At 41.2% G+C, this 25,027-nt stretch overlaps 1 protein-coding gene across 3 annotated transcripts in view; it reads right to left on the reverse strand.

The window, feature by feature from the left end:
* Positions 1–25,027, reverse strand: part of LOC126336795 (2',3'-cyclic-nucleotide 3'-phosphodiesterase-like) — an 84,088-nt gene that overhangs the window by 24,391 nt on the left and 34,670 nt on the right. For all 3 annotated transcript variants that reach the window (XM_050000820.1, XM_050000821.1, XM_050000819.1), the window contains one exon: positions 7,292–7,722. In XM_050000820.1, coding sequence (XP_049856777.1) covers positions 7,292–7,722 — 431 coding nt within the window. The remainder of the gene's footprint in view (positions 1–7,291; positions 7,723–25,027) is intronic.

A 25,027-nucleotide genomic window follows, 5' to 3' on the forward strand; every position in this document is an offset into this window, starting at 1 on the left:
CTTATGAAGTACGAGACTCTGGAACACTTAATCCAAAACTAACATAACTGTAGTGGAGAGCAACAAACAGGAGTTATGTGTAAAAATCTGGTCAGTTCCCTATAAAATCCCTCAACCAGTGCAGAAACCGATGATGCAGCAAATGCGATATCCCACAAAAAATTTACGGAACACTGGGAGACTCAGCATAGAAGACATATGGATGACACTAAAAGTGCAATACAATCACAGAGCACTGACACATATGTGGACCATCTGTTGGTGGTCATCTTGGCATGCTCGAGCACATATAGTGGTCATATGTGGCCAACAAGCTTGCTACTGAAGCAAGCAAACTGGTAAACTGCATGTATATTTGGGTGAGACCCAATGCTATATAGAGCATTGACACATAGTATGCAAAAAATAATAATAAATAAATAAAAAATAAAAATAAAAAATAAATAAATAAAAATAAATAAATAAATAAATAATAATAATATGCACGTCGACATGTGCAGGCTCCGCTGAATTCAAACTGGTACTTACGGAATCTGGAGCATACCATTCCACAACATTTAATGTTTGCAGTCATCATGGGGACACAATGTGTCTGCCTCTTAAGAAACAGGGTAAATGTGAGGCATGGTTAGAGAGTTGCGCTACTATTTGGAGTTTTCCACCCAAGCTACTGGAATCACTTCCCACGATATTTGGAATATACCTGACAGGCTTGCCTATGAGATATAGACATGTGTGACACTGGCTGAGGATTGGTAACATCAATAAAGTCCAAAGAATTACTAAATTCTACAGTAGTAAGTTCCTGTTCAAAAACTGACATATGGACACAAAACAGACAGATTGGCAAAGTGATAAGAGCTGAAGTGTATACTTATTATTCATGGAGACATTAAACCCAGTTAAAGCATGGTACACTTCTTAACAGGATTTAGCCTTTATCCCACATACTTATGAAGTACGAGACTCTGGAACACTTAATCCAAAACTAACATAACTGTAGTGGAGAGCAACAAACAGGAGTTATGTGTAAAAATCTGGTCAGTTCCCTATAAAATCCCTCAACCAGTGCAGAAACCGATGATGCAGCAAATGCGATATCCCACAAAAAATTTACGGAACACTGGGAGACTCAGCATAGAAGACATATGGATGACACTAAAAGTGCAATAAAGTGTTCAGTGCAAATAGAGAGAACAGCGATCTACCACACACAAACACACACACACACACACACACACACACACACACACACACACACTTGAAGTTCACTGCCATGTAACATAAAATGAAAAAAGCTAACATAAATTGTAATTAATGTATTTTACGGACTGTAAGACACACCTTTTTCTTTGGGGGAAAAAAAGGCCTCAAAAATTCAGGTGCATCTTATACTCAAAATTAATATAAAAATGTCCAGTGTCTGATTTAAAATTCCCGCCAGCCTTAAAAATGGCCATATTTTTAATGCTGAAGGAAACCTATCCCTATCTGGCAACACTGGATTCAACTGGCAGCAGCAGTGCACCGATGCGGCAGATGCAAGTTGCAGGGATTCAAAGCTAGCTAACACTGTCTCCCTCCCACAAGCTTGATAACACCGTCTCCCTCCCACACCACCATCACAAACCAAGAGCATTGTCTAGCCTATGATGTATCATTCCAGTCTGCTGTGCCAGTGAACTTGAACTGAAAGAAATTTGTGTTATCAGTAACACTACAATATTTTTTGTTGGTAACAAGTCCCCCATTCGTATCTCCGGGCGGGGACTACTCAGGAGGACGTCGTTATAAGGGGAAAGAAAAGCGGCGTTCTACGGATCGGAGCGTGGAATGTCAGATCCTAACCGGGCAGGTAGATTAGAAAATATAAAAATGGAAATGGATAGGTTTAAGTTAGATATAGTGGGAATTAGTGAAGTTCGGTGGCAGGAGGAACAAGACTTTTGGTTAGGTGAACACACGTTATAAAAACAAAATCAAATAGGGGTAATGCAGGAGGAGGTTTAATAATGAATAAAAAAATAGGAGTGTGGGTAAGCTACTACAAACAGCATAGTGAACGCATTATTGTGGCCAAGATAGACACGAAGACCACGCCTACTACAGTAGTACAAGTTTATATGCCAACTAGCTCTGCAGATGATGAAGAAATTGAAGAAATGTATGATGAGATAAAAGAGATTATTCAGGTAGTGAAGGGAGACAAAAATTTAATAGTCATGGGTGACTGGAATTTGAGAGTAGGAAAAGGGAGAGAAGGAAACGTATTAGGTGAATATGGATTGGGGCTAAGAAATGATAGAGGAAGCTGCCTGGTAGAATTTTGCACAGAGCACAATTTAATCATAGCTAACATTTGGTTCAAGAATCATAAAAGGAAGTTGTATACATGGAAGAATCCTGGACGCACTAGAAGGTATCAGATAGATTATGTAGCGGTAAGACAGAGATTTAGGAACCAGGTTTTAAATTGTAAGACATTTCCAGATGTGGACTCTGACCACAATCTATTGGTTATGAACTGTAGATTAAAACTGAAGAAACTGCAAAAAGGTGGGAATTTAAGGAGGTGAGACATGGATAAAATGAAAGAACCAGAGGTTGTACAGAGTTTCAGGGAGAGCATAAGGGAACAACTGACAGGAATGGGGGAAAGAAGTACAATAGAAGAAGAATGGGTAGCTCTGAGGGATGAAGTAGTGAAGGCACCAGAGGATCAAGTAGGTAAAAAGGCGAGGGCTAGTAGAAATCCTTGGGCAACAGAAAAAATATTGAACTTAATTGATGAAAGGAGGAAATACAAAAATGCAGTAAGTGAAGCAGGCAAAAAGGAATACAGGCGTCTCAAAAATGAGATCGACAGGAAATGCACAATGGCTAAGCAGGGATGGCTAGAGGACAAATGTAAGGATGTAGAGGCTTATCTCACTAGGTGTAAGATAGATACTGCCTACAGGAAAATTAAAGAGACCTTTGGAGAAAAGAGAACCACTTGTATGAATTGTCTCAGGACTGAAGACCACAACAACAACAACAACAAAAACAACAACACATATTTTGTATGACAACAGATTTTTTGTTCTGGCCGCTTGCTGCATGAACAGAGCCTTAGTGAACTTCTGCTTCTAGCATATTTCTAGAGCCATCTGACACTAGCACACACTAGCGCAAAACTAGAATTAGATAGAGGCAAATAGTTCTGCTGTATGCCGTTAAGACTGCGCGCGCTGCCTCTTTGCAGCTGACAACTGACAAGTCACTTTACACAGAACTCACATTTCAGACAACAATCGCCTATTGTTAATTTATAGCCAGTGCTTTCACAGATGAGAGGGTCCTCGAGAAAATTTTGTTGAGAACCCCTGGTGTAGAGCGAGAGATGACATTATTGTTAAATCTTTCAAACCAAGGAAGGTGTCTTCACCCAAGAGATGGAGATTGAGTGGGACTGAAATGCGACGATGAGAAAGTGGGCTAAAGATCTCAATGCACGATGGACACAATGCACCATGTACGGTGCCCTTCCCCAATTGGCTCGCACTTCAGGAAAATTTTGAAGAATGGAGGTCATACCCTACAGGGGACCTTCACATAAAGGCCGAAAAGTGTGAAACTCCTTTTGGTTGCCTCTTACAACAGGTAGGAATACCTCGGGCCTATTCTTATCCCCGGACCCACTGGGGGGGGGGGGGGGGGGGGGGGGGGGGGGGGTGTTTAGGGAACAGTCATGTCATGTTAATTACAACTTTTAAAATGTGTTTTATGTCACCATCTAAAATAGACGGCAAATCTTTAGGCTGTTGTGGGGCTGCACTGCTGCCAACAAATAAAACATATTCACTAAAACATGTCACACTGTCAGCATTGCAACACAAGCACTTCACACTGGTGATTTCTCTCCCTGTAGGAGAAACTTATGCGTCAAGATACAGAGGATTTTAATGACACTTAATTCTGCCTCTGTGACTGCAAGGAACTGACTGTGGTCGGATGACTGATTTCTACAACTGTAATTAATTTATTATTTGCCATTTCCAGCCACTACCAATTCCCATATCAGCAGCTACAGAAGAAATTAACACAAGTTTTATTTACTCTCATCTAACCTAACAGCTTCTCCTCTGAGAATCATTACAGTCAGTAAGATTCTTCCTTCCACTCTAAAACAGCATATCATGTTTCTGCTCTCAAGTACCTATTCAAACTTTTTGTATATCATTTAGTTTTAAAATTTCAGTTGATTCTACAAATTGCAAAAAAAAGTTAACAATTTACAAATTTTCAATTTGATACTATATATTGTGTAACTCATAATCCAACTTAGCAACACAACAGCAGCTTAAAAGTGAAATAGAGCAATAAATAACTAATAAAATGTGCATACAAGATCATAATAGGTGCCACTGAACTGTATGGTCAGACAATGACTTATCTTTATAAGGTAAACCAGAAAGTTGTTTTGGGTGCCACAATGCTTTCTAGGCATGGTCCTATTTGAGGTGCTGTGCTGTGGGTTTCTTTTGATCTCTGAAGTGACTTGCCCAGTCAGTTATAAAGTGACCTATAGTTTAATGTGGACTTAGAATGCAACTCTGGATTTTTCACAACAACATTGACAAATATGAAAGAAACAGAAGGTATGGGATAAAAATCCTTGGATGACTGGGGACTGAGCTCCAGATCTTTGTAACCATAGTCTGGCACTTAAGCACTGACCAATTGAGTCACATGCTCAGAAATCTAACACTGTGCTGACATTTAAAATGAAGCTCTTCGGCCTCCTCTCGCCATTCAAAGCATGGGTCTCCTGTTGCCTGGTGCTAACACCTTATTTTATCTACTGCTAAATTTCTAACTCATCTAGATACCTGATAGCATTGTGTTCTGTATGAATTTAACAAAGCACATTACATCTGTAAAAGCTTATCATTAGTAATGTTCAAATTCTGCAATTTGATTATATGAGATCCTCCTGTGCCAATGAAGTGTAGTAATGCCACAACAACATGTACAATTAGGGAGCAGTGGTTATACTAACCCCAAAAAACCTCTAGAAACTTAATTTGACCATATATACTGCACTGTTCAATTACAGTCATTCACACACAGTAAACTATTTTCATGGACCAATAAGTTTCGCATCATTAGCTTGCTCTGTTTTAAGCATTGTAATGTACACAAAAAAGTAGTTTACATTAAAAGTAACAGGTAAAGCTTTTTGCAGGCACACACATACAAATTTTTAAGAACTGTTTCTGCAAATAATACAGTTTTCAGCTTCCTATGGACTGAAGTCATAGTGTTAATTAATGCACACTTCCCATGTACATTATTCACACATGTAACGTGGAAAATATTCAACAATGGTACAATAAAAAATACATTCCCTCATAACAAGGAGATGCCTTAGACAGAGACAACTAACTGGATTTGGATCATATTTGGCAGGTTGCTTGTGTACAAAATGAAAGATAAATGGAAATGCCATGTGACTATGGCCTCCCGTCAGGTAGACCATTCACCGGGTGTAAGTATTTCAAGTTGATGCCACTTCAGCGACTTGCGCGTCAATGGGGATGAAATGATGATTGTAAGATATTTTGGCTCAACACACCTCTGGTTTATAGAAAACCGTCCCTAAAGTTCAGGGTATACAACTGAATCAAAAGTGACAGGACCTGCAGGTAACTGAAAACTGAGCACTGTTCATTATCATATACGTGGCCCGCAAATGCAAATTTTGCTACAAATCAAAGAAATATAAAGTTAAGACTGCCACTTATATCCCAGAAAGATTTATGTTAGTCAATGAAAGTGTCACTAGTGTAGCAACCAAGGCACTTGGGTGGAGAGCACAGAACCTTTGTTTGATTCCAAATGCACTCTGCACTATTTTTTTATTTATAGTTTCATCCCTATCAAAATTAGTAAGAATAGGTGGGTTAGTAATATAATCAGTAGGGAATAGTAACAAGATAGGCAAATAAATTTCACTAACGACTTGAATTAGTAAAGAATTAAAATGTCAAATCTCATTGTATGAAAACAACTGCGAGTAATATTGCTGCATATTCTTTCCAAAGGATCATCAACAGCCAACTGCGCTATGCTCATTTACGAAGAAGTGTCGTACAGAACTTTAGTTTCAAAATTGCAATGCACTTCTGGAAACCAAGTGGCATTGCACAACTGCATGGGTGCAACAATGATTCAAACTATAATTCATGATCAACTTTCTGAATCAATTTTTCAGGTTATGTAATTGTATGAGGGTTATATACTAAAATTAATTCACAAAAAAGGAATATTTTAAAATGTAAACCAATACCGTTTTTTGCGAAATTTTCCGAAGGAACGATTTAATAGTGCGAAGATTTCATTCATTAGATGTTCTTGGTGACACATGTATAGCTTCATATGTTTCGAAGACAAGTACCCCCATGTAGTTCACTGGAGGAAACTGAGGACATTTAACAAATTGTGTGAAAGAGCCATTGCAAGGCAATCAGTATTAAAATTTTAATTCTTTACTAATCCATGTCACATGAAAAATTTATTTGCCTATCTTATAATTATTACTTACTGATCATGTTATTAACCCTCCTATTACTATCAATTACAATAGGGGCAGGGGGGAATATACTTGCAGAATGCATTTGGGAATCAAACACAGGTTCTATCCTCCCCAGCCAAATCCCTTGGTTGGTAAACTAGTGGTACTTTCATTGAATAGCATTCACCTTATGGGTGCATAAACAGCACTCGTAACAGTTCCTTTCCCCAATTTGTGGGAAAATACGCTTTTGTGAACCTCAATTTCAAATATCTACCGATCCTTTCAATTAGTCAATTATGTGTCACAAAATTTAGATATGGGTTGTCTCAAAATGGGGAAGGTAGGATACTGAGCCAAAATATCTGAAGTCTTTCATTTTAGGTTGCCCACAAGCAACCTGCCAAATATGAGACAAATTGGTTGTTCGTATCTGAAGCCTTCCCCCCACAAGTACAGTAGAAGCACAGAAACACATTTGTAAAGTTATACATTTATTTGTTATTTGTCATAATTTCCCATTAGAAAACAATAGTCACAAGCGTCTTGTATGTATAAGCAATTTATCTAGTATGAGAACATAAAATCACAGTTTACTTTTGTTTTGATTTGACTAATCTACTTATTTTTCTCAACAATCTACATTTTAATGACATTTTGAATGTGTGGAATTGTGTGACAGTATATAATTTCAAGAGACCAAACATAGTTTTAAAAACGATGAAAAGTGATTACCTGACTTATCTTCCAATGAGCTAAAACTCTGGAAATCTTCTTCAAATTCAGGTAACTTCAGGCACTCTTCAAGATATGCCTGACCAACAAGTAACAGCATACGAGAATCAGATTCATTCAGAAACCAACCAAAATAAAGTGGCAAGACTGTTTCCCACTGTTCCAATTTCTTTTGAATAGTCTCTTCTCGTACATTATGTTGATTCTTAATTGATAAAAAAAGGGGATCATCTTTCCACGGTGTTTGCGGTTCCACTAGGACAACAGTATAACAAGTTTTAAAGGCTAACAGAAAGTAGTACTCCATTGGCCACTTCTGGACATTAGTGTTATCAATAACTATAACATTTTCATTTCTTATGCAAGCACGTCTCGCTTTCTCCTGACAATATTCATGAGCCTCTCTCAGCTTCTTTGGATTAAACATGTACCTGAAATCAATTTTTCATGAATCACAGATAAATTGACCAAATAAAACTACACTTGAAAAGCTGAATGAAAAAAATGGAGAGGGAACCAGAACAGCAGTAAGTTTAGTATTGACTGCATTAACTCCTACATTAACTTAGTCATGAAATACAAACATTCAACAATGTAAGATGATGTGCTATCTAGTTTTCCATATAAGCATTTAAAGGAGGATGCTTCAAAAGCATTTAGTTTACATAAAGAAAATATTTCTGTTTGTTGTCTTCATTATAAAAACTTCAGTTTGATTGATTTTCATTTTAGAAGGGGAAAAGAAGGTGGGAGTACAGTGGGGCATGGCAATTGTGAGTGAGCTTCAATTTGAATATAAATTACTTTCTCCTCCATGTAATATTCCAATAGGAGTTTTTTTTATTTTTTTATTTTTCAAACAACAAAACACTAACTTCCACTAGCTCACATATTACAAATGTAATGAACTGAAAATTTAATGAAGCTAAAAATTTAAAGCATATTAGTTTGCGATTCATACATTTGAGTTTTGGGTTTTCTGAATGTACATGTCCATATATCACTATAGTGGAGATGAGGATGAAGTGGAACACAGCCAATCAGTTGCAGAAATGAAGGGTTCATTCAAACTCCCTGACCTATGTTTTGACATACTTAAAAAGTCTTCTTCGAAAGATCAATGGTTACACTGGTTACATATAATGTTGTGGATACATTAAAAACTAAAAATGTGCCAATGAAAGATAAAATTCACATCCATAATAGTAAAACCATGCAAATAACTCTGATTGTCGTTAGGCAGTATTTCACTAGTTGCATTTGTGAAGTACTGTCTAATGGCAACCAGCTTGAATTGTAAAGTTCTACTATTATGGAGGTACATTTTTCTGTCATTAGAGCTTTATGGCTACAATTTTAACATACCACCATAAAATTAGCTACACCTACATGTACACAGCCACTGTATGGTACATGGCAGAGAGTACTCCATACCACTTCTTGTCATTTCCTTTCCTGTTCCACTTGTAAACAGAGCGAGGGAAAAACGACTGTCTATATGCCTCCATATGAGCCCTAATTTCTCATATCTTATCTTCGTGGTATTTACGTATAGTGTATGCTGGCGGCAGGAGAATTGGTCAGCAGTCAGCTCCAAATTCGGGGTCTCTAAATTTTCGCAATAGTGTTTCTCAGAAAGAACATTGCCTTACCTTCCTAAAATTCTTCCAATAAACCGAAGTCGACCATTCGCCTTCCTTACCACAGTTTTCACATGCTCGTTCCACTTCATACTGCTTTGCATCGTTACACCCAATATTTATATGTCTTTACTGTGTCAAGCAGGACACTAGTAACACTGTATCTGAACATTACAGGTTTGGTCTTCCTACTCATCTGCATTAACTTATATTTTTCCACATTTAGCGCTAGCTGCCATTCATCACACCAACTGGTAATTTTGTCTAAGTAGTCTTGTATCTTCCTAAAGTCACTCAACTTCAACAACTTGCCATACACGAAGGTAGCATCAGAAAAAAACTGCAGATTGCTGCCCACCTTGTTCGCCAAATCATTTATGTATATAGAGAACAGCAGTGGTCCTATTACACTTCCCTGGGACACTACCAATGATACTGATGTCTCTGATGAACACTGACTGTAAAAGACAACATCTAATGTTTTACTATTAAAGAGTCTTCAAGCTACTCACATATCTGTGAACTCATTCCATATGCTCATACCTTCATTAACACCTTACAATGAGACACCGTGTTATATGCTTTTGGGAAATCTGTAAATATGGATCTGCCTTTTGCCTTTCATCCATTGTTCGTAGAATAACATGTGAGAAATGGGCATGCTGAATTTTGCATGAGCTACGCTGATTCGTGGACATAAGCTTCTCCGTCTCAAGAAAGTTTACTATATTTGAACAGAGAATATGTTCAAGGATTCTGCAGCAAACAGAAGTTAGGGATAATGGTCTGTAATTCTGCGGGTCTGTCCTTTTAGCCTTCCTACATACTGGAGTCACCTGTGCTTTCTCCAGTCGTTTAGGACTTTGTGCCAGGAGAGAGATTCATGAAAAATGCAAGGGGGTCAATGCCACAGAGTACTCTTTGTAAACTCGAACTGAGATTCCATCTGGACTTTGTGATTTATTTGCTTTCAAATCTTTCAGTTGTTTCTCTATGCCAGGTATGATTATTACTATGTCATCCATACAGGAGTCTGCCCGATTGTCAAATGATGGTATGTTTGTACGATTCTCCCGTGTGAATGATTTCTTGACTATCTATCTTTTGGAGTTTGAATAAACCTTTTGATTCTGCAACTGACTGGCTGTATTTCACTTTACCCTCCTCAACTGCTGCATCCAGCCATACTCAAAACTTTATAGTCAAGAGTTCCAGACCGATCTTCTAGTTTTGCTGCATCAACAGAGGTCACATTGGAATGGCTCTGAGCACTATGGGACTTAATATATGAGGTCATCAGTCCCCTAGAACTTAGAACTACTTAAACCTAACTAACCTAAGGACATCACACACATCCATGCCCGAGGGAGGGTTCAAACTTGCGACCGTAGCAGTCGCGCAGTTCCAGACTGAAGCGCCTAGAACCGCTCGGCCACTGCGGCCGGCAGAGGTCACAATGGAAGATACAGGAATGATAAGCAATTCAAAAATACAATTTGATTTCAACTACAAGCTCCTGTTCCTACATATCATCTGTTGTTATTATGTCACATTCTATGTTAGTTTCAGAAACAATTCTTTCGATATCTCCAATGGAAATAGGCACAGTACTCTGCATCTCACCATTGCACTCATGTTTTGATTCTGACTGGATGTGCATTTTAAAACAAGTCATCATCATCGTCGTCGTCACCACCACCACCACCACCACCACCACCACCACCATCAGCCTGTTGAGTGAAGCTCAAAGCTTCTGAGAGTACAGGGTACACATAAAGTCCGGGAACACTTATTTATTGTACCGTAACCAAACACTGTACAGATATCACGTACCATATACCACCACAGCGTAGTTTAGTAATTTGCCAGTAGTTAGCACTAGTCACAAACATGGCGAGTTCAGGTGCAGAGCGAGCTTTCTGTGTGCTGGAGTTCAACAAAAACAAAAAACCAAGTGTGCTACAGCTATTCAATGGATGTTTAGAACCAAGTATGGTAAGAAGCCGCCAACAAGGAAAGGCCATTTACCACTGGCACAACAAATTCGTTAGGACGGGTTGCTTGTGCCCGGCAAAGAGAAGTGGACATCCCAGTGTGAGTGAAACGGATGTGGAGTGCATACGAGAGACATTCATAATGAGTCCAAAGAAATCGGTGGTTCGCATATCAAATGTTTGTAAAAAAAACTTTCAGTTTCTTTACAAAATGCAATATGTATGACATTTGTACAATGTTGAGTTTTTGTGCAATAAATAATTGAAAGTGTTTGCAGACTTTATGTACACACTGTATTTACAACAGTTAATGGTGGTGGATGACAGGCAATATTCACAGCCAGTTTTCTCCCTACAGTATACTTCTAAATCTTGATTCTCAAAATTTTGTATGATATCTACCTTAAAGCTAACTAACTTTGTGACCAGACCTAGAGGACGACATGATGTTGATCATGTCCAGATGATATCCTCTGCCATATGGTATCATTCGCATGAGGTATGAAGGGGCAAGGGGCCAGCACGCTGCTCACCTGGCCACTGTCAGATTCCCAGGCCTTGGAGTCTCTAATTCTCTTTCAAATAGCTTCTCCACTGGATTCACGAAGCAGAGTGGACACCAGTCATCACACCAAGGAAAATTTCTTAGCAGTATTGGGTTGGGAACTGAACCCAGGACCTATGCATGGCACTCAGATGCGCTGACTACAGAGCTTCAGACACAGACACTAAAAGGAATCACAAGATACAAATGGAAACAAAAGATAAAGAAAGGATGATAATGTCAAAGGGAGGAATATGTGATGGTACACTGAAGAGGAGCTATTAGTAGAGTGTATACAGAAAAGCAAAGAAAGGCAGCCTTTGGAAGAGGATGCACATGCGAAGAAGCAAGAAACACTCACTGTGAATAGACAGATCATGGGAGCCAGCTTCATATAAGTGAACCAGTCTCTATCTCCACAGATCAAGAGAAGTAATGCAATGGTGGGACCTATAACACTGTCAGGAACAATATACTTGATTCTGTAGCTGTAGATAATTTATTATAATTAATTTTAATATACATGCTCATTATACTGCAGGGGTAGTCAACCTTTGCTCTGCCTCTGCCCACTTTTGAAGCCCTTTTCGTAGTAAAATTTTCTAGCCACCCACTAATTCCACAGCAATGGTGATTTATAATGTAGGGAAATAATTTTACTTTATAACTTTCATAAAGCAGTAATCCTGCAAGTTAAAGCACTCAATAATAATTACAGGACTTATATTTTATGTTAAAATTTTATGAAAACCTACTGAAAATGTTTTCAAAATCCCTACCACCTAGTGTACACCAGGCAAGCTGGAATGCCCACTAATGGGAAGTAGGGACCACATTGATTACTTCTGTTCTAACATGTTGGATTCATTTGACAAACAGTATGAGAGTCAAACAAGGCAGCAATGGGAGAACATTGGGTTTATGTCAGGTGTGAGCAGCATATGATTAACAACTGAAAAACTGGCCATACTAAGCAAGACATAATTTTTAAATTGGAAGGCTCTTGTACCTTTATTTCACATCTGTGGAAAATATTCCAATAAGGAGGAAACACTGAATGATTTTATTGGCATGGCTGGCCACACATTATAGGGTCACTGCATGTCAAGGGGACCAGGTGTCCCCACTTGGCCCTCTCCAAATCTAATGAAATTTGGTATGAAGGTTCTTCATGGTCTTAGATGGTTGTACACCAAAATTCAGTCCAATGCCTTCAGTGGTTGAATTTTTACGGTTTTTTAAAGAGAAGCTACTCATCTTTGCATCACATGCGAAGGTTCAAATGTGCCAAGTTTGCTACGCTCTTCGAAAAGTTCTAGCATGATCATTTGCTTTAATATAGATAGACAACTTTTTATGCTGAATCTCACCATAGCAGAAATTAGGGATTTAGGCACACCTAAACACAGATACATGCCTCGAAAGTGGCTAAAAAACTCTGCGCACTATTCTGAGAGCCATTGCTACTTTTCATATGAACCACTCACACCAAAACTTCATACGGTTATTCCTACCTGTCATTTCTATATATGGATCAAATTTAGTTAAGATTGGACACCTAGATGAAAAGATATGCTTCTCCAAAGTTGGCCAAAATTTTCTATGTACAAATTTTAGGTTATTTTCAGGAAGAAATATCTCAAATGTGTCTCGTTCAATCCTTTATTTCTTGCTACAGTTGGAAGAGCATGCTTTAAGCTTCCCAAGCTATATTGTTTGATTTCTGGATCTTGCATTTTGATGAGTAAGAATATGTTTCAAAATTTACTATTTTAACACTTCGAGAAGATTGAAAAGTGAAATATTTTCCTCATTAAGTCCCAAAATTAATTTTTTTATACCAGTATATAAATCAGTTTCAAACATTAATTTAACACATCTTAAGAACAAGTGTAATACACTGCACAGCAAATTTGCAAAACAAAAATGCTAACAGTCAGTACCATTTTGGTTAAACAGTTCTACAATTTTGTCAAGGGCAGATTGTGGATAACTGTATTGTCTTCCTGATGATGATGTTGATGGTGCTTCTAAAAAGTCATGAAAATATGTTGCTCAGGAATCCAGCAGGTGTCTTTAGCAGCTGGCCAGTGGAAGGAATAAGCAGAACCATGTGGGTGCATAATGTTGATGAGGACATCTTTCTGTTCATGTGAAATTTCACGTACATTTCCAACACACCAAAAATTGTCATACATACATGCAACATATTATCCTGGTTGTAGACTTGCAATTGAGATTGCTGGAGTTTCTTCACCTGCTTCGAAGGCATGAACTGTGAATGCTGTACCATCACTGGAAACTCTGCTTACTCTGAGCTAATTACAATTAATTGGCTTAAATAGATGACTTTCTCTTGTCACAGGTATTGCATGCCCCCACGGAACACCTTGTTTCTTGATCAGGCTGAATTCTCTCAATATCTTCTTTTGGTACATAAAAAAACTTTATGCCCGGAATACCAACATTACAGAATTTGAATAAATCAATGGCGTCAATATTTGGTTACCTAAGGGCCTCTGAAGACTAGCATGGCTTTTTTTTAAAAAAAAAAATATATTCCAGTCAGCTGTGATCGAAAAATCCTTTTCGTGCAGACGTAAATTGATGACATTTTTAAAATTCTTATACTGAGCAGCTTAACCATCACTAAAGTAATAAATGTTCTTAATGTTTTCAATCTTTGTTCTTAAATATGCTATTAACTTTATTTGAAAGGCATGAACAGCAGTGGTATCATGACGGAGACAGTTGCTGATCATACAAATGCTAATATTCTTGACATTCTTTGCCACCAAAATAGACAACAAATGGATGTAATGTGGCCTGCCTATTCTCTCAATGAAATCCTTGCAAGCATCTTGAACAACAAATGAAGAATTCTCAGCAAAGTCCATCAATATAATTAATTCATTTTCTGCAAGATTTCTTTTTAGCTGCTTAAGGTATAAACTTTGTTGTTTTGACAGAAAGTGATGGCTTCTCAAACCGGTTATTTTCAAAATTAGTGCCTCCACGAAATATTCAACATTTCTCTGACATGTCTCTAATGTATGCGGTTATTTTCAAAACTAGTGCCTCCACGAAATATTCAACAGTTCTCTGACATGTCTCTAATGTATCTTTGTCAATATGGACCCATTGCTTGTATTCTACTGTTTCTTCAGGGTCACAGTCTTTACAAGCATCTTCAAAAATAGCTTCTAGTTGCATTTTTCCTGGACATTCCTCACAACATTGCAAAACATCATCTTTTAATTCCAAACTACATACAGTTTTTTTTCATCAAATCCTTGTCATCAATTTGGATGGGTGATGCTGAAGCCAACATTAATTTGACATTTTGAAGAATTGCACATACACACACTGAATGTGATTCAGAAGCACGAACTATAGTACACCATTTTGGCTCAAGCTCACAAAATTTTGAGAAACTTAGTTGATTTCCACGTTGTTTACAATAATCAATGAACATTCATTTCAGGTTACTAAGGAGCAGGCATTTCTGCTTGTGAATCTTTTCACCATTTATTCTTACTGCAACACAATCCTCTTTGCCGAGACATAAATGAGGAAACTCATCATCTTTAAAAAAAAAAAATAATAAAAAATAAAAAAAACTGGAACACCAAATTCTTTAACCAGTTTTTCAATAGTCCAGCTATTTGAGGCCAGGATCAAAATTTGAAGTTTACTGCAATTACTTGAAGTATGAAGTTTAATCTTAAAGTTCTTCAATTAAGATGTCTGTATCTCTGTATCTTTACAGTTTTGGCACTCTTTGGTTTGTATTTGTGCAATATCTACTTTGCTCACACCAGCATCAGTGGCAATTATCGTAGTAATGCTGCCTTGGGCTTTCAGAACCTTGCACTTTATCTATCCCACTGAATCCCTTTTGCTGGTCCATTGAAGCTTTAGTGGTGACTCTCCATGTGATGACAATGAAGTAAAGAATGAAGAAAGAAAAAGTGAACAGTAAAGCAAGCATCAACAACATCCATCTCTTCAGTGGATGGTGATTCTTACTTATCCTGGTGGGATGATTCTTTTTGGTCCACTTCATGTCTACATTTGGTACAAATTTTCTGATCAGGTTTAAAAACTTCATTAGTCAGTAACCTCGGCCTATCAGCATTGCAATGGGTTAATCAGATCCATCTGATCCACCAAAGTAGCAGTAGAGTGCATAGGTCTCTTGGTTCATTTTATACAATAGTTTATTAACCTATAACAAGCAATTTTGAAAGCTCGTGTATATCCTGGCTTAATGCATAGCAGATTCAGATTTGTTTGTATAAAAAATATACAATTTAGCATATCATAACATCTTGTTTCAGAACATACCTTCAGCTACAATGATTATTCATTATTCAAACACTCAGTACTCGACACTAAAGACTGCACAAAGTCAACACCATAAATTACACTGTACAGAAGACACACTGGGAAAACTGACAATAATGAAAGCAACAATTGAAAGTGGTGATTCAGCAATGTCTCACTGCTGCAAGAATAGAGCATTAAAATACTAATGCTGCTTTATAATGCTGATGGAAAGTGGCTGGCAATATATATGTGCACCACCAAGTCTTGTAGGGTTAAAACGTTCTAAAGTAAAATAGCTTATTGTCGCGATCTTCTAGATTTTATAATCTGAAGAGCATTTTCTGAGGTTTTATTATATTTATATTCTATACTGGAAAATAATGTAAAAAAAAAAAAAAAAAAAAAACACTTCTTATCAGCATAGTTACATTCCCCAAACCATAGGCAAATACTACTATTAAAAAACACTACAGTTACAATTTTTTTTAATTTTCAACTTCAAATTGCATTAATTTTTTGTATTTATCAATAATTCATTTTCCCTGCTTTTGATAGGTATTCTTACTCATCAATATGCAAGATTCAGAAATTACACAATACAGCTTGGAAAGCTTAAAGCGACCAAACAAGACACATTTGAGTTATTACCCCCCCCCCCCCCCCCCAAATACCCTAAAATATGCATGTATATAATTTTGGTGAAATTTGCAGAGGCATATCTTTTCATCTAGATATCTTAATTAACTTTGATCCACATATAGACATAATTGGTAGGAATAACCCTCTGAGGTTTTGGTGTGATTGGTTCATATGAAAAGTAGCAGTGATTGGTCAAACCTTGGCTCTCGCAATAGCACGACAATTTTTTAGCCACTTTAGAGCTTTGTATCTATATTTAGGTGTGGCTACATTCCTAATTTTTGCCAAGGTGTCTATGTACATTAAATCAAATGTTCAAATGTCTGCTAGAACTTTTAAAAGAGCCTAGCAAACTTGGCCCATTTGCACCTTCGTATATGATGTGAAGATGAGCAGCCTCTCTTTAAAAGCCCCTAAAGCTTAAACCACTTAAGATACTGGACTGAAATTCACTAAATAACCATCAAAGACCATATAGAACCTTCACACCAAATTTCATTTGATTTGAAGAGGGTCGAGTGGAGACATTTTTTAATATTGCTCCCTTTGACGTGGAATGACCCTATATCACTGCCTTAAAATTCTGAAAACATTTAACCAGAACAGCATCTAATCTGAGCAGAGACTTTGTAGCAGTATCTGGGTTCCATATCTCCCATCAGACTGCATCTCCTCAGTAATGACCCAGCAAATTTGAGAAACATGTGTACTTTTACTTCAGGTCGTATACCCAAGAAGCCTTTGCGGTTCCTAAGTGAGATCACATACACAGTTTAGTGACAGAGAATGTGACTTCTCTGATCGACTGTTTCGCAACAATATGAGGGTCGTTTGTGCACCGGCTCGTGGCGCTAGATGCATTGAAACAATGTCATCGTGGATTGCGTGGCTGCTCCCACCGGAGGTTAGAGTCCCATAGACTTTACATACAGTTGAACATTTTTCTTCGGATTTCACAAAATATGCATGCTCCTTGCACAACTGTAGCCAAACAGTGGAAGTGAACAGACCACAAGTGGCAGCTTGTCAACAGCGAACAGTTTGGACGTGACGTTGATTGCTCTTGGAGAAAGGCAGCTCCAGCGAGTGAAATGTCAATTGCCAAGTAATTTTAATCAGGCTAATGAAGTAAATCCACTAGTGTCTGAATACAGTGAGAATTCAAATTGGATCATTAATTTCAAGGTGTTTTCATTCATCTCTAAACCAAAGACTATTGATACTTCGGGGGTGGGAGCATTGGGAACATGGCACTTGCATTAAGAAGCTTTCAGTTCCCATGGGTTTCGCTCTGAAATGTAATGTTACTATGCTCTTTGTAGTAACCAAAACCAACTGCTTTGAGCTGTGGATAGGAGTTGCCAGGCGTGGAAGCCACGTCCATTTCTTCTGGCGTGTGTTGGACTTCCGCCCCAAAACTGGTGCATAGGGGTGGAAATGCCCTGGACGATGTCAAGGCGGGCGGAACGAGAGCACGGGTTGCGATACGTCCGGAGGGACCACTGGGGGAGGGGAAGGCAGACTGTCTGCGGCATCCATCAGGGTGTCGCCAGAGGGCAGGAGGTCAGAGGGCATCTCTATACCCTGGCAAGGCGGAAGGGGTGTCTGCAGAGCCGGAGAGGAGATGGAGGTTGAAGGGAAGGGCTCCGCCTCGAGGGACGTGTCTGCACCAGGAAGCAGGGAAGGCGGTGGGGGAGGAATCAAGGCGGGAGCCTGAGGGTGGAGTTGGTTATGGTGGGACACTCGAGCCCCCTGTGTGTTTGTACGGTCATCACACGCCGCCCATGAGCTGCCGTCAACGTAGCGGGCGTCCATCCAGGTGTACAGCCATAGGAGCGGGGCCACATGGCCATTCCCAGGGCGTAGCGCTGGGAGGGGTGAGAGCGGGGCCCAGAGGGGGATGGTGTCAGCAGGTGGAGGATGGTCCGAGGTTGTCGCCCGTGAAGGAGTTCGGCAGGACTATGACCGTCCACCGGCGTAGTGCGGTAGGTGCTTAGAAACAAGGTGAGGGCCGAGGTGGTGGCTGCCGGCTCCACTGATTTCATCAGCTGCTGTTTGAAAGTGTGGACCAGGCATTCTGCCGCACCATTGGATGATGGATGGAAGGGGGGGGGGATGTGTTTGATACCGCTAGCTGAGCAGAAGTTCTGGAACGAGGTCGCCGTGAATTGGGGCCCGTTATCTGTGACCGAAGTGTGAGGAAGGCCTTCAATGGCCAACACCTGGGCCAAGGCGATGAGGGTGGTGTCAGTGGAGATGGACGCCATGCGGACCACATATGGGTATTTGGAATAGGCATCAACGATGAGGAGTCACATGGAGCCTCAGAAGGGGCCTGTAAAATCTAGATGGATCCTGTCCCAGGTTTGGCTGGGTGTTGGCCAGGGTGCGAAAGATTGTGGAGGAATAGCCTGATGACGTGCACACACTGTGCAACCACGGACCAGGTGCTCTCCATCTATCCCAGGCATTAGACATGTCGTTGAGCCAATGCCTTCATGCGAGACATCCCCCAATGTCCGCAGTGTAATAAGTTCGGAGGAATGACCACCTGATGGGCGTCCGAGTCCGTGGACAACATTACTGAAAGTCTGTGTGAGACATGACACCACGGGCTGAGGTCAGTTTTCAAATGTCGGGTAAGGTAGGGAGGCCAATCATGGGTCACATAGCGGAGGACTTGCCGCAGAATGGGGTCCCTGCACGTGGAAGTGGCGATTTGCGTAGCCATCAGAGGAAATCCATCAAGAGTCTCCCAGCAGGCAGAGTCGATGTGAAAGCACAGGACTTCCTGCTGGTCAAATGCCAGATCAGGTCCTGCTGGGAGATGTGACAAGGCATCTGCATTAGTGTGTTGACTGGTGGGCTTATAGCGGATGGTGTAAGTGTAATTACGCAAGAACAACGCTCAGCGCTGAAGGCACTGAGCCGTCCATTCTGGGAGGTGCGAATGGGGCCCAAAAAGCGACACCAAGGACTTGTGATCAGTTTTCAGCAACGTCTTCAGCCGGGTGAAAGCCTGATCGTAGGCAGAAGTCCACGCGTAAGGTACCCCTTTGCGATGCAGGTGATTTAGGGGATGCGCGACGTGGGTGGCTTGGTGTAAAACCTTTGAGTAATAATTGACTTTCCCCAAAAATACTTGGAGTTCGGATAAGTTTTGTGGACGGGGAAGGGCATCAATGGCTGCGACATCGCAGTCCAAACTGCGAATGCCTCCTTTACTGAGCCAATGTCCTAAGTACTCCACTTCCGGTTGAAAAAAACTGTACTTCTCCAGCCGACAACGTAGACTCGCAGCCTGCAGGGCGTGAAATAAGTTACTGAGGTTGCACAGATGTTCCTGGCGCGTGCGCCCCGTGAATAAGATATCATCGAGGTAATTGACACAAGCCAGTATTGCTTGCGTAAGTTGCTCAAGATACCGCTGGAAAATCGCAGGGGCAGAGGAAATGCCAAACGAAAGACGCTTGTATTTATAGAGACCAAAAGGCATATTGATGACGACGATGGCCTGCGATTCCTCATCCAACGGCAACTGATGGTAGGCTTCTGCCCGATCAATCTTAGAAAAGTACTGCCACCTGCCAGTTTAGCGAGAAGGTCTTCCTGTCGAGGAATGGGATAAGTTTCGAGCAAAGACTGAGCATTGACTGTAGCCCCAAAATCCCCACAAAGCCGAAGCGATCCATTGGGTTTCTTGATGACCACTAAGGGTGTTGCCCAGGCACTGGATTGAACTGGCTCGATAACCGCCGCAGCCTGAAGCCGATCGAGTTCCTGCTTGACAGTCGCACTCAAGGCTACCGGAATAGGCCAAGCCCGACAAAAGCGAGGCCATGCGTTCGGCAGTAAAGTTATGTGTGCCTGGAAATCGGAAGCGCACCTCAGGTCTGCCGAAAACAGGGAGGAAAAGGACGCACATAGATCGTCTAGGTCCTGAGATGGAACTGTAGTTGAAACGAACTGGACTTCGTCTTGAATGGAAAAGCCAAACCGTGTAAACGCATCTAGTCCAGAAAATGTCCGAAACCGACGGGTGGTCAACCACAAAGAGGGTAAGGGGCCGGGGAACGTTTTTGTACATGGCCATAACAGAAAACTGTACACGGAGAGGGATGGAACCATCGCCTTAGGCGACCAACCTCCGAGAGGGTGGTGACAATTCTGGGGACCCGAGACGTGCATACGTCGTCAGATTGACCAAAGAAACGGTGGCTCCCGTATCGACCTGGAAACGGACGTCCTCGTTAAAAAGATGTGTAGGGTGAGGAATAATTTTTGAGCCAATGTGTCGGTCCGAGGGGCGACTGTGTGTAAAGCATGGACGGCCTCCGATTGGCCTGCAGGGGTGGGACGGGGGCGGGTCGAGCGGCTACGACCGACTGATCGAAGGTGGCCTTCTCTCTCACAGATCGCATACGTCTACCAGCGATGGGGGTAGTTGGCTCGAGTGTGGGCCAAGAAGCACTGGGGGCACGACGGGAAGGGGCCACTCGGCCGACGTCAAGGGTTGACCGGCGGTTAGGACGCCATCGAGATGTCAGACAGCGAGGAATCTTCATGGTGGTGCCCTCTGGAGACTGTACCCAGTCGACGGCAGGAAGGAGTGGATCGGGAAGTGGACTCGACCGCTACCACCTGGGGCCCCATCCTTAAGACGTTCGTTCGCCGCTTGAGGAATTTCGAAGGAATGGGCAATATGCAGAATGTCTTCCAATGAGGGGTTGTCCAACTTTAACACCGCAGTGCGGACCTCTGGATCGGGCGCCAGTTGAACGACCACATCCCAAATTAATGAATCTGCATATGACGCCTTGCACTGCTGATTGGTGCACATGAAGTTGCATTTGCGGCTGAGGCCTTGCAAATTCGTCACCCAGGAACGGTAAGACTGACCCGGCTGCTTGTGGTATTGATGGAATTCAAAGCAAGACACAACCACATGGTATCACTGGGAATAATAGTTAGCAACACACAGATCTCGTGAAAGGAGGGAGGCACGGGGTCGGCCAACGGTGCCAACTTGCGGAGCAAAAAAAACATGTCCAGTGAGGCCCAAGATAGGAATAACAACTGCTGCAGAGAGTCATCCGACACCTGAAAGGCCGTGAAATGTTAGTTTCAGACGATGCAGGTACGTTTCCCAATCCTCTTTTGCGTCGTCGGATGGTGGGAACGACGGCGGACATGGGAATGTGTCTGAAAGCGGGGTACCTGGGAGAGGAGATAGGAGGGAATCCCGCTTATTGACGCTGTCCAAGAGCAACTGCAGTCGCATGAGCTGCTCCTGTTGCTCTAAGAGAGTGAGTAATTCCTCTTCCATACTCCTACGTTCCGTTTACCTTGTCACCAATGTAGTAACCAAAACCAACTGTGGGAACGCCTTGGGCTGCAGATCGGAGCCACCAGACGGGGAAGCCGCCAGCGATGGAACACACACCACCGGGTAAACACAAGGACGAGTCCGAGCACAGACCAACAACAACCGACAATGACCGACTATGACCGACACAACAAGGAAGAGATAAACAACGGAGGCTTGTAGAAATCAAACACCAACTTACACTCAGAACCAGAGCCAGGCAAATGTCAACAACGACCAGAACACATTACCGCCGAGATAGAGACGCAATCCAGAGCGAGTACCAGACTGACTGGACTAGGGCAGAGTGGGTCTCTACGTACGAAACCGGAGGGAGCGGCTATTGGCCGCGGTCTGCATGTGGTGTAGTGTTGGCGCCCTCGCTGCGCGGAAGAGCTGTCGCGGACGCAGAGCCCTCTATGGGCTGGCCACGTCCATTTGTTCTGGGCCGTGTTCAACTTCCGTGGCGGGAGGTACTAGATGCTTGACTGACTAGGGGTCCGCCATGGATTTTCGACTGAAGAAGGGGTCTGCCAGATGAAAAGGTTGGGAAGCCCTGCTCTACATGTTTGGATTGTCCTGGAACAAATTCTACTCCACCACTGTTGTTGTTGTTGGGGGTGGTGGTGGTAGTCTTCAACCCAAAGACTAGTTTGATGCAGCTCTCCATGTTACTCTGTCCTGTGCAAGGCTTTTTATCTCTTAATAACTACTGCAACCTACATCCTTTTGAATCTGCTTAATGTATCCATCTCATGGGGTCCCCTTATGATTCTGTACCCTCCGCACTTCCCTCTAATATTAAATTGGTGATCTCCTGATGTCTCAATGTGTCCTACCAACCAGTCTCTTTTTTTAGTCACAATGTGCCACAAATTTCTTTTCTTCTCAATTATCTTCATTACCTCCTCATCAGTTACATGACCTACCCACCCGATCTTCATCATTCTCCGGTAGCACCACATTTCAAATGCTTCTATTCTCTTTTTGTATACATTGTTTATTGTCCATGTTTCAGTTCCAAACATGGCTACACCCCATACAAATACCTTAAAAAAAAACTTCCTCACACTTCAATCTATATTTGATGTTCATAAATTTCGCTTCTTCAGAAACACTTTCATTCCCATTGCCAACCTGCTCTCCCTACTGTAGCCATCATCATTTAATCTGCAGCCCAAATAGCAAAATTCATCTACTACTCTACGTTTCCCGTTTCCTAATCATCATCTGATTTAATTCTACTACATTCCATTATCCTTGGTTTGCTTTTGTTGATATTTATCTTATATCCTCCTTTCAAGACTCTGTCCATCCCATTCAATTGATCTTCCAAGTCCTTTCCTGTCGCTAACAGAATTATGTCACCAGCAATTCTCAAAGTTTTTATTTCTTGACCCTGATCTCAAATTCCAACTCCAAATTTGATTTTGGTTTTACTCATTGCTCAATATACAGATTGAGTAACATTGGCAATAATGTACAACACTGTCTCATTCCCTTCTCAACCACAGCTTCCCTCCGATGTCCCTCGACTCTTTATAGCTGGTATCTGGCTTCTGTACAAGTTGTAAATAGCTTTTCACTCCCTTTATTTTACCCTGCTACCTTCAGGATTTCAAAGAGACTCAGCTTTGTCAAAAGCTTTCTCTAAGTCTTCAAATGCTATAAACATGGGTTTGCCTTTCTTAATATACCTTCTGAGATAAGTTGTAGGGTTAGTATGGCCTCATGTATTCCAACATTTCTCTGGAATCCAAACTGACATTCCCCAACATTGGCTTCCACCAGTTTTTCTATTCTTCTGCGAAGAATTCATGTAAGTGTTCAGCAACCAAGATTTATGACATAGATAGTTTGGAAATATTCACATCTATCAGATGCTGCTTTCATTGGAACTGGAATTACTCCATTCAACTCTCTCATACATCTGGCACACCACACGCAATAGTTTTGTTATGACTGGCTCTCCCAAGGCTATCAGATCTGACAGAATACTGCCGACTCCAGGTACCTTGTTTCCCCTCAGTTCTTTCAGTGCTCTGTCAAATTCTTCTCACAGTATCACAGCTCCCATCTTATCTTCATCCACATCCTCTTCCCATTCTATAATGTCACCTACAAGGTCATCTCCCTTGAAAATTGACTAACTGCAGGGTTGGAATCCTGGCTGAGAATGGAGGAAAAAAGGTCCTATGGATATGTGTCCACAAATGCATCGTTGGCACAGTAGATGGTGCTGACTAATGACAGTTCCCCTGGCATGCCATATGTTCCTTGTGTGTTGCAGGCTATGTGATCGTCACAGCATAGTATAAGCAGCAGAATGATCCAGTATTCAAATTGGAAACCAGCCAACATGAAGGCAGCACAGCTGTACCAAAACAAGTATCCTCACAGACACTATCCAAATCATGTACCATTTCAAGCCTTTTTTTGGGCATTCGTGTGATCATGGGTGTTTTGAGACAGGCGAACATGCAAGGAGGGAGTGGACTGTGCTTACACCAGATTTGGAGAACCAGTTTCTACAGGATATTGAGACAAGCTCTAGTACAAGCTCCAGGCAAGTGGCCCGCCAACATACTGTAAGCCAGAGTACGATTGCACGTATTGTGCATGACAACTGTTAGTATCCCTATCACCTGCAATCCCATGGAAGCCACACTGAACATCTGTTGTGATGTGGATGCAGTGCTGCACTGTACTGTGTTCTGGGACACTTTGTTCTTGTTACATGCACACTGTCAATTTCTGGACACGTGTTCATAGGGCAGTTTTTCTTCCGTTTCCAGTCAGGGATCCGTCCCTGCAGTTTGTCGGTTTTATTTATGTTCGCTCTGTACTTCTTCCACTTTTCAGCTTTCCCTTCTTTGCTTGGTACTGGTATTCTATCTGAGCTCTCGATATTCATACTGCTGCATCTCTTTCTGACAAAGGCTAATTTAATTTTTTTGTAGGTGACATCAAATACAACCTTCTTTAACGATTCTGAAACCAAGTATTAGCAATAATTAAATTATGTTCCGCGCAAAATTCTACCACATTGCTTCTTCCTTGGTTCATTTCCCTCAGTCCATTTTCACCTAGTATTTTTCCCTCTCTTCCTTTTTCCACTATCAAATTCTACTCCTCCGTTGCCGTATTTACTCGAATCTAAGCCGCACTTGAATCAAAGCCGACCCGGAAAAATGAGGTTCGAAATCAAGGAAAAAATATTTTCCC

The sequence above is a fragment of the Schistocerca gregaria genome, chromosome 2 (genome assembly GCF_023897955.1).
Source record: "Schistocerca gregaria isolate iqSchGreg1 chromosome 2, iqSchGreg1.2, whole genome shotgun sequence".
Taxonomy (NCBI): domain Eukaryota; kingdom Metazoa; phylum Arthropoda; class Insecta; order Orthoptera; family Acrididae; genus Schistocerca; species Schistocerca gregaria.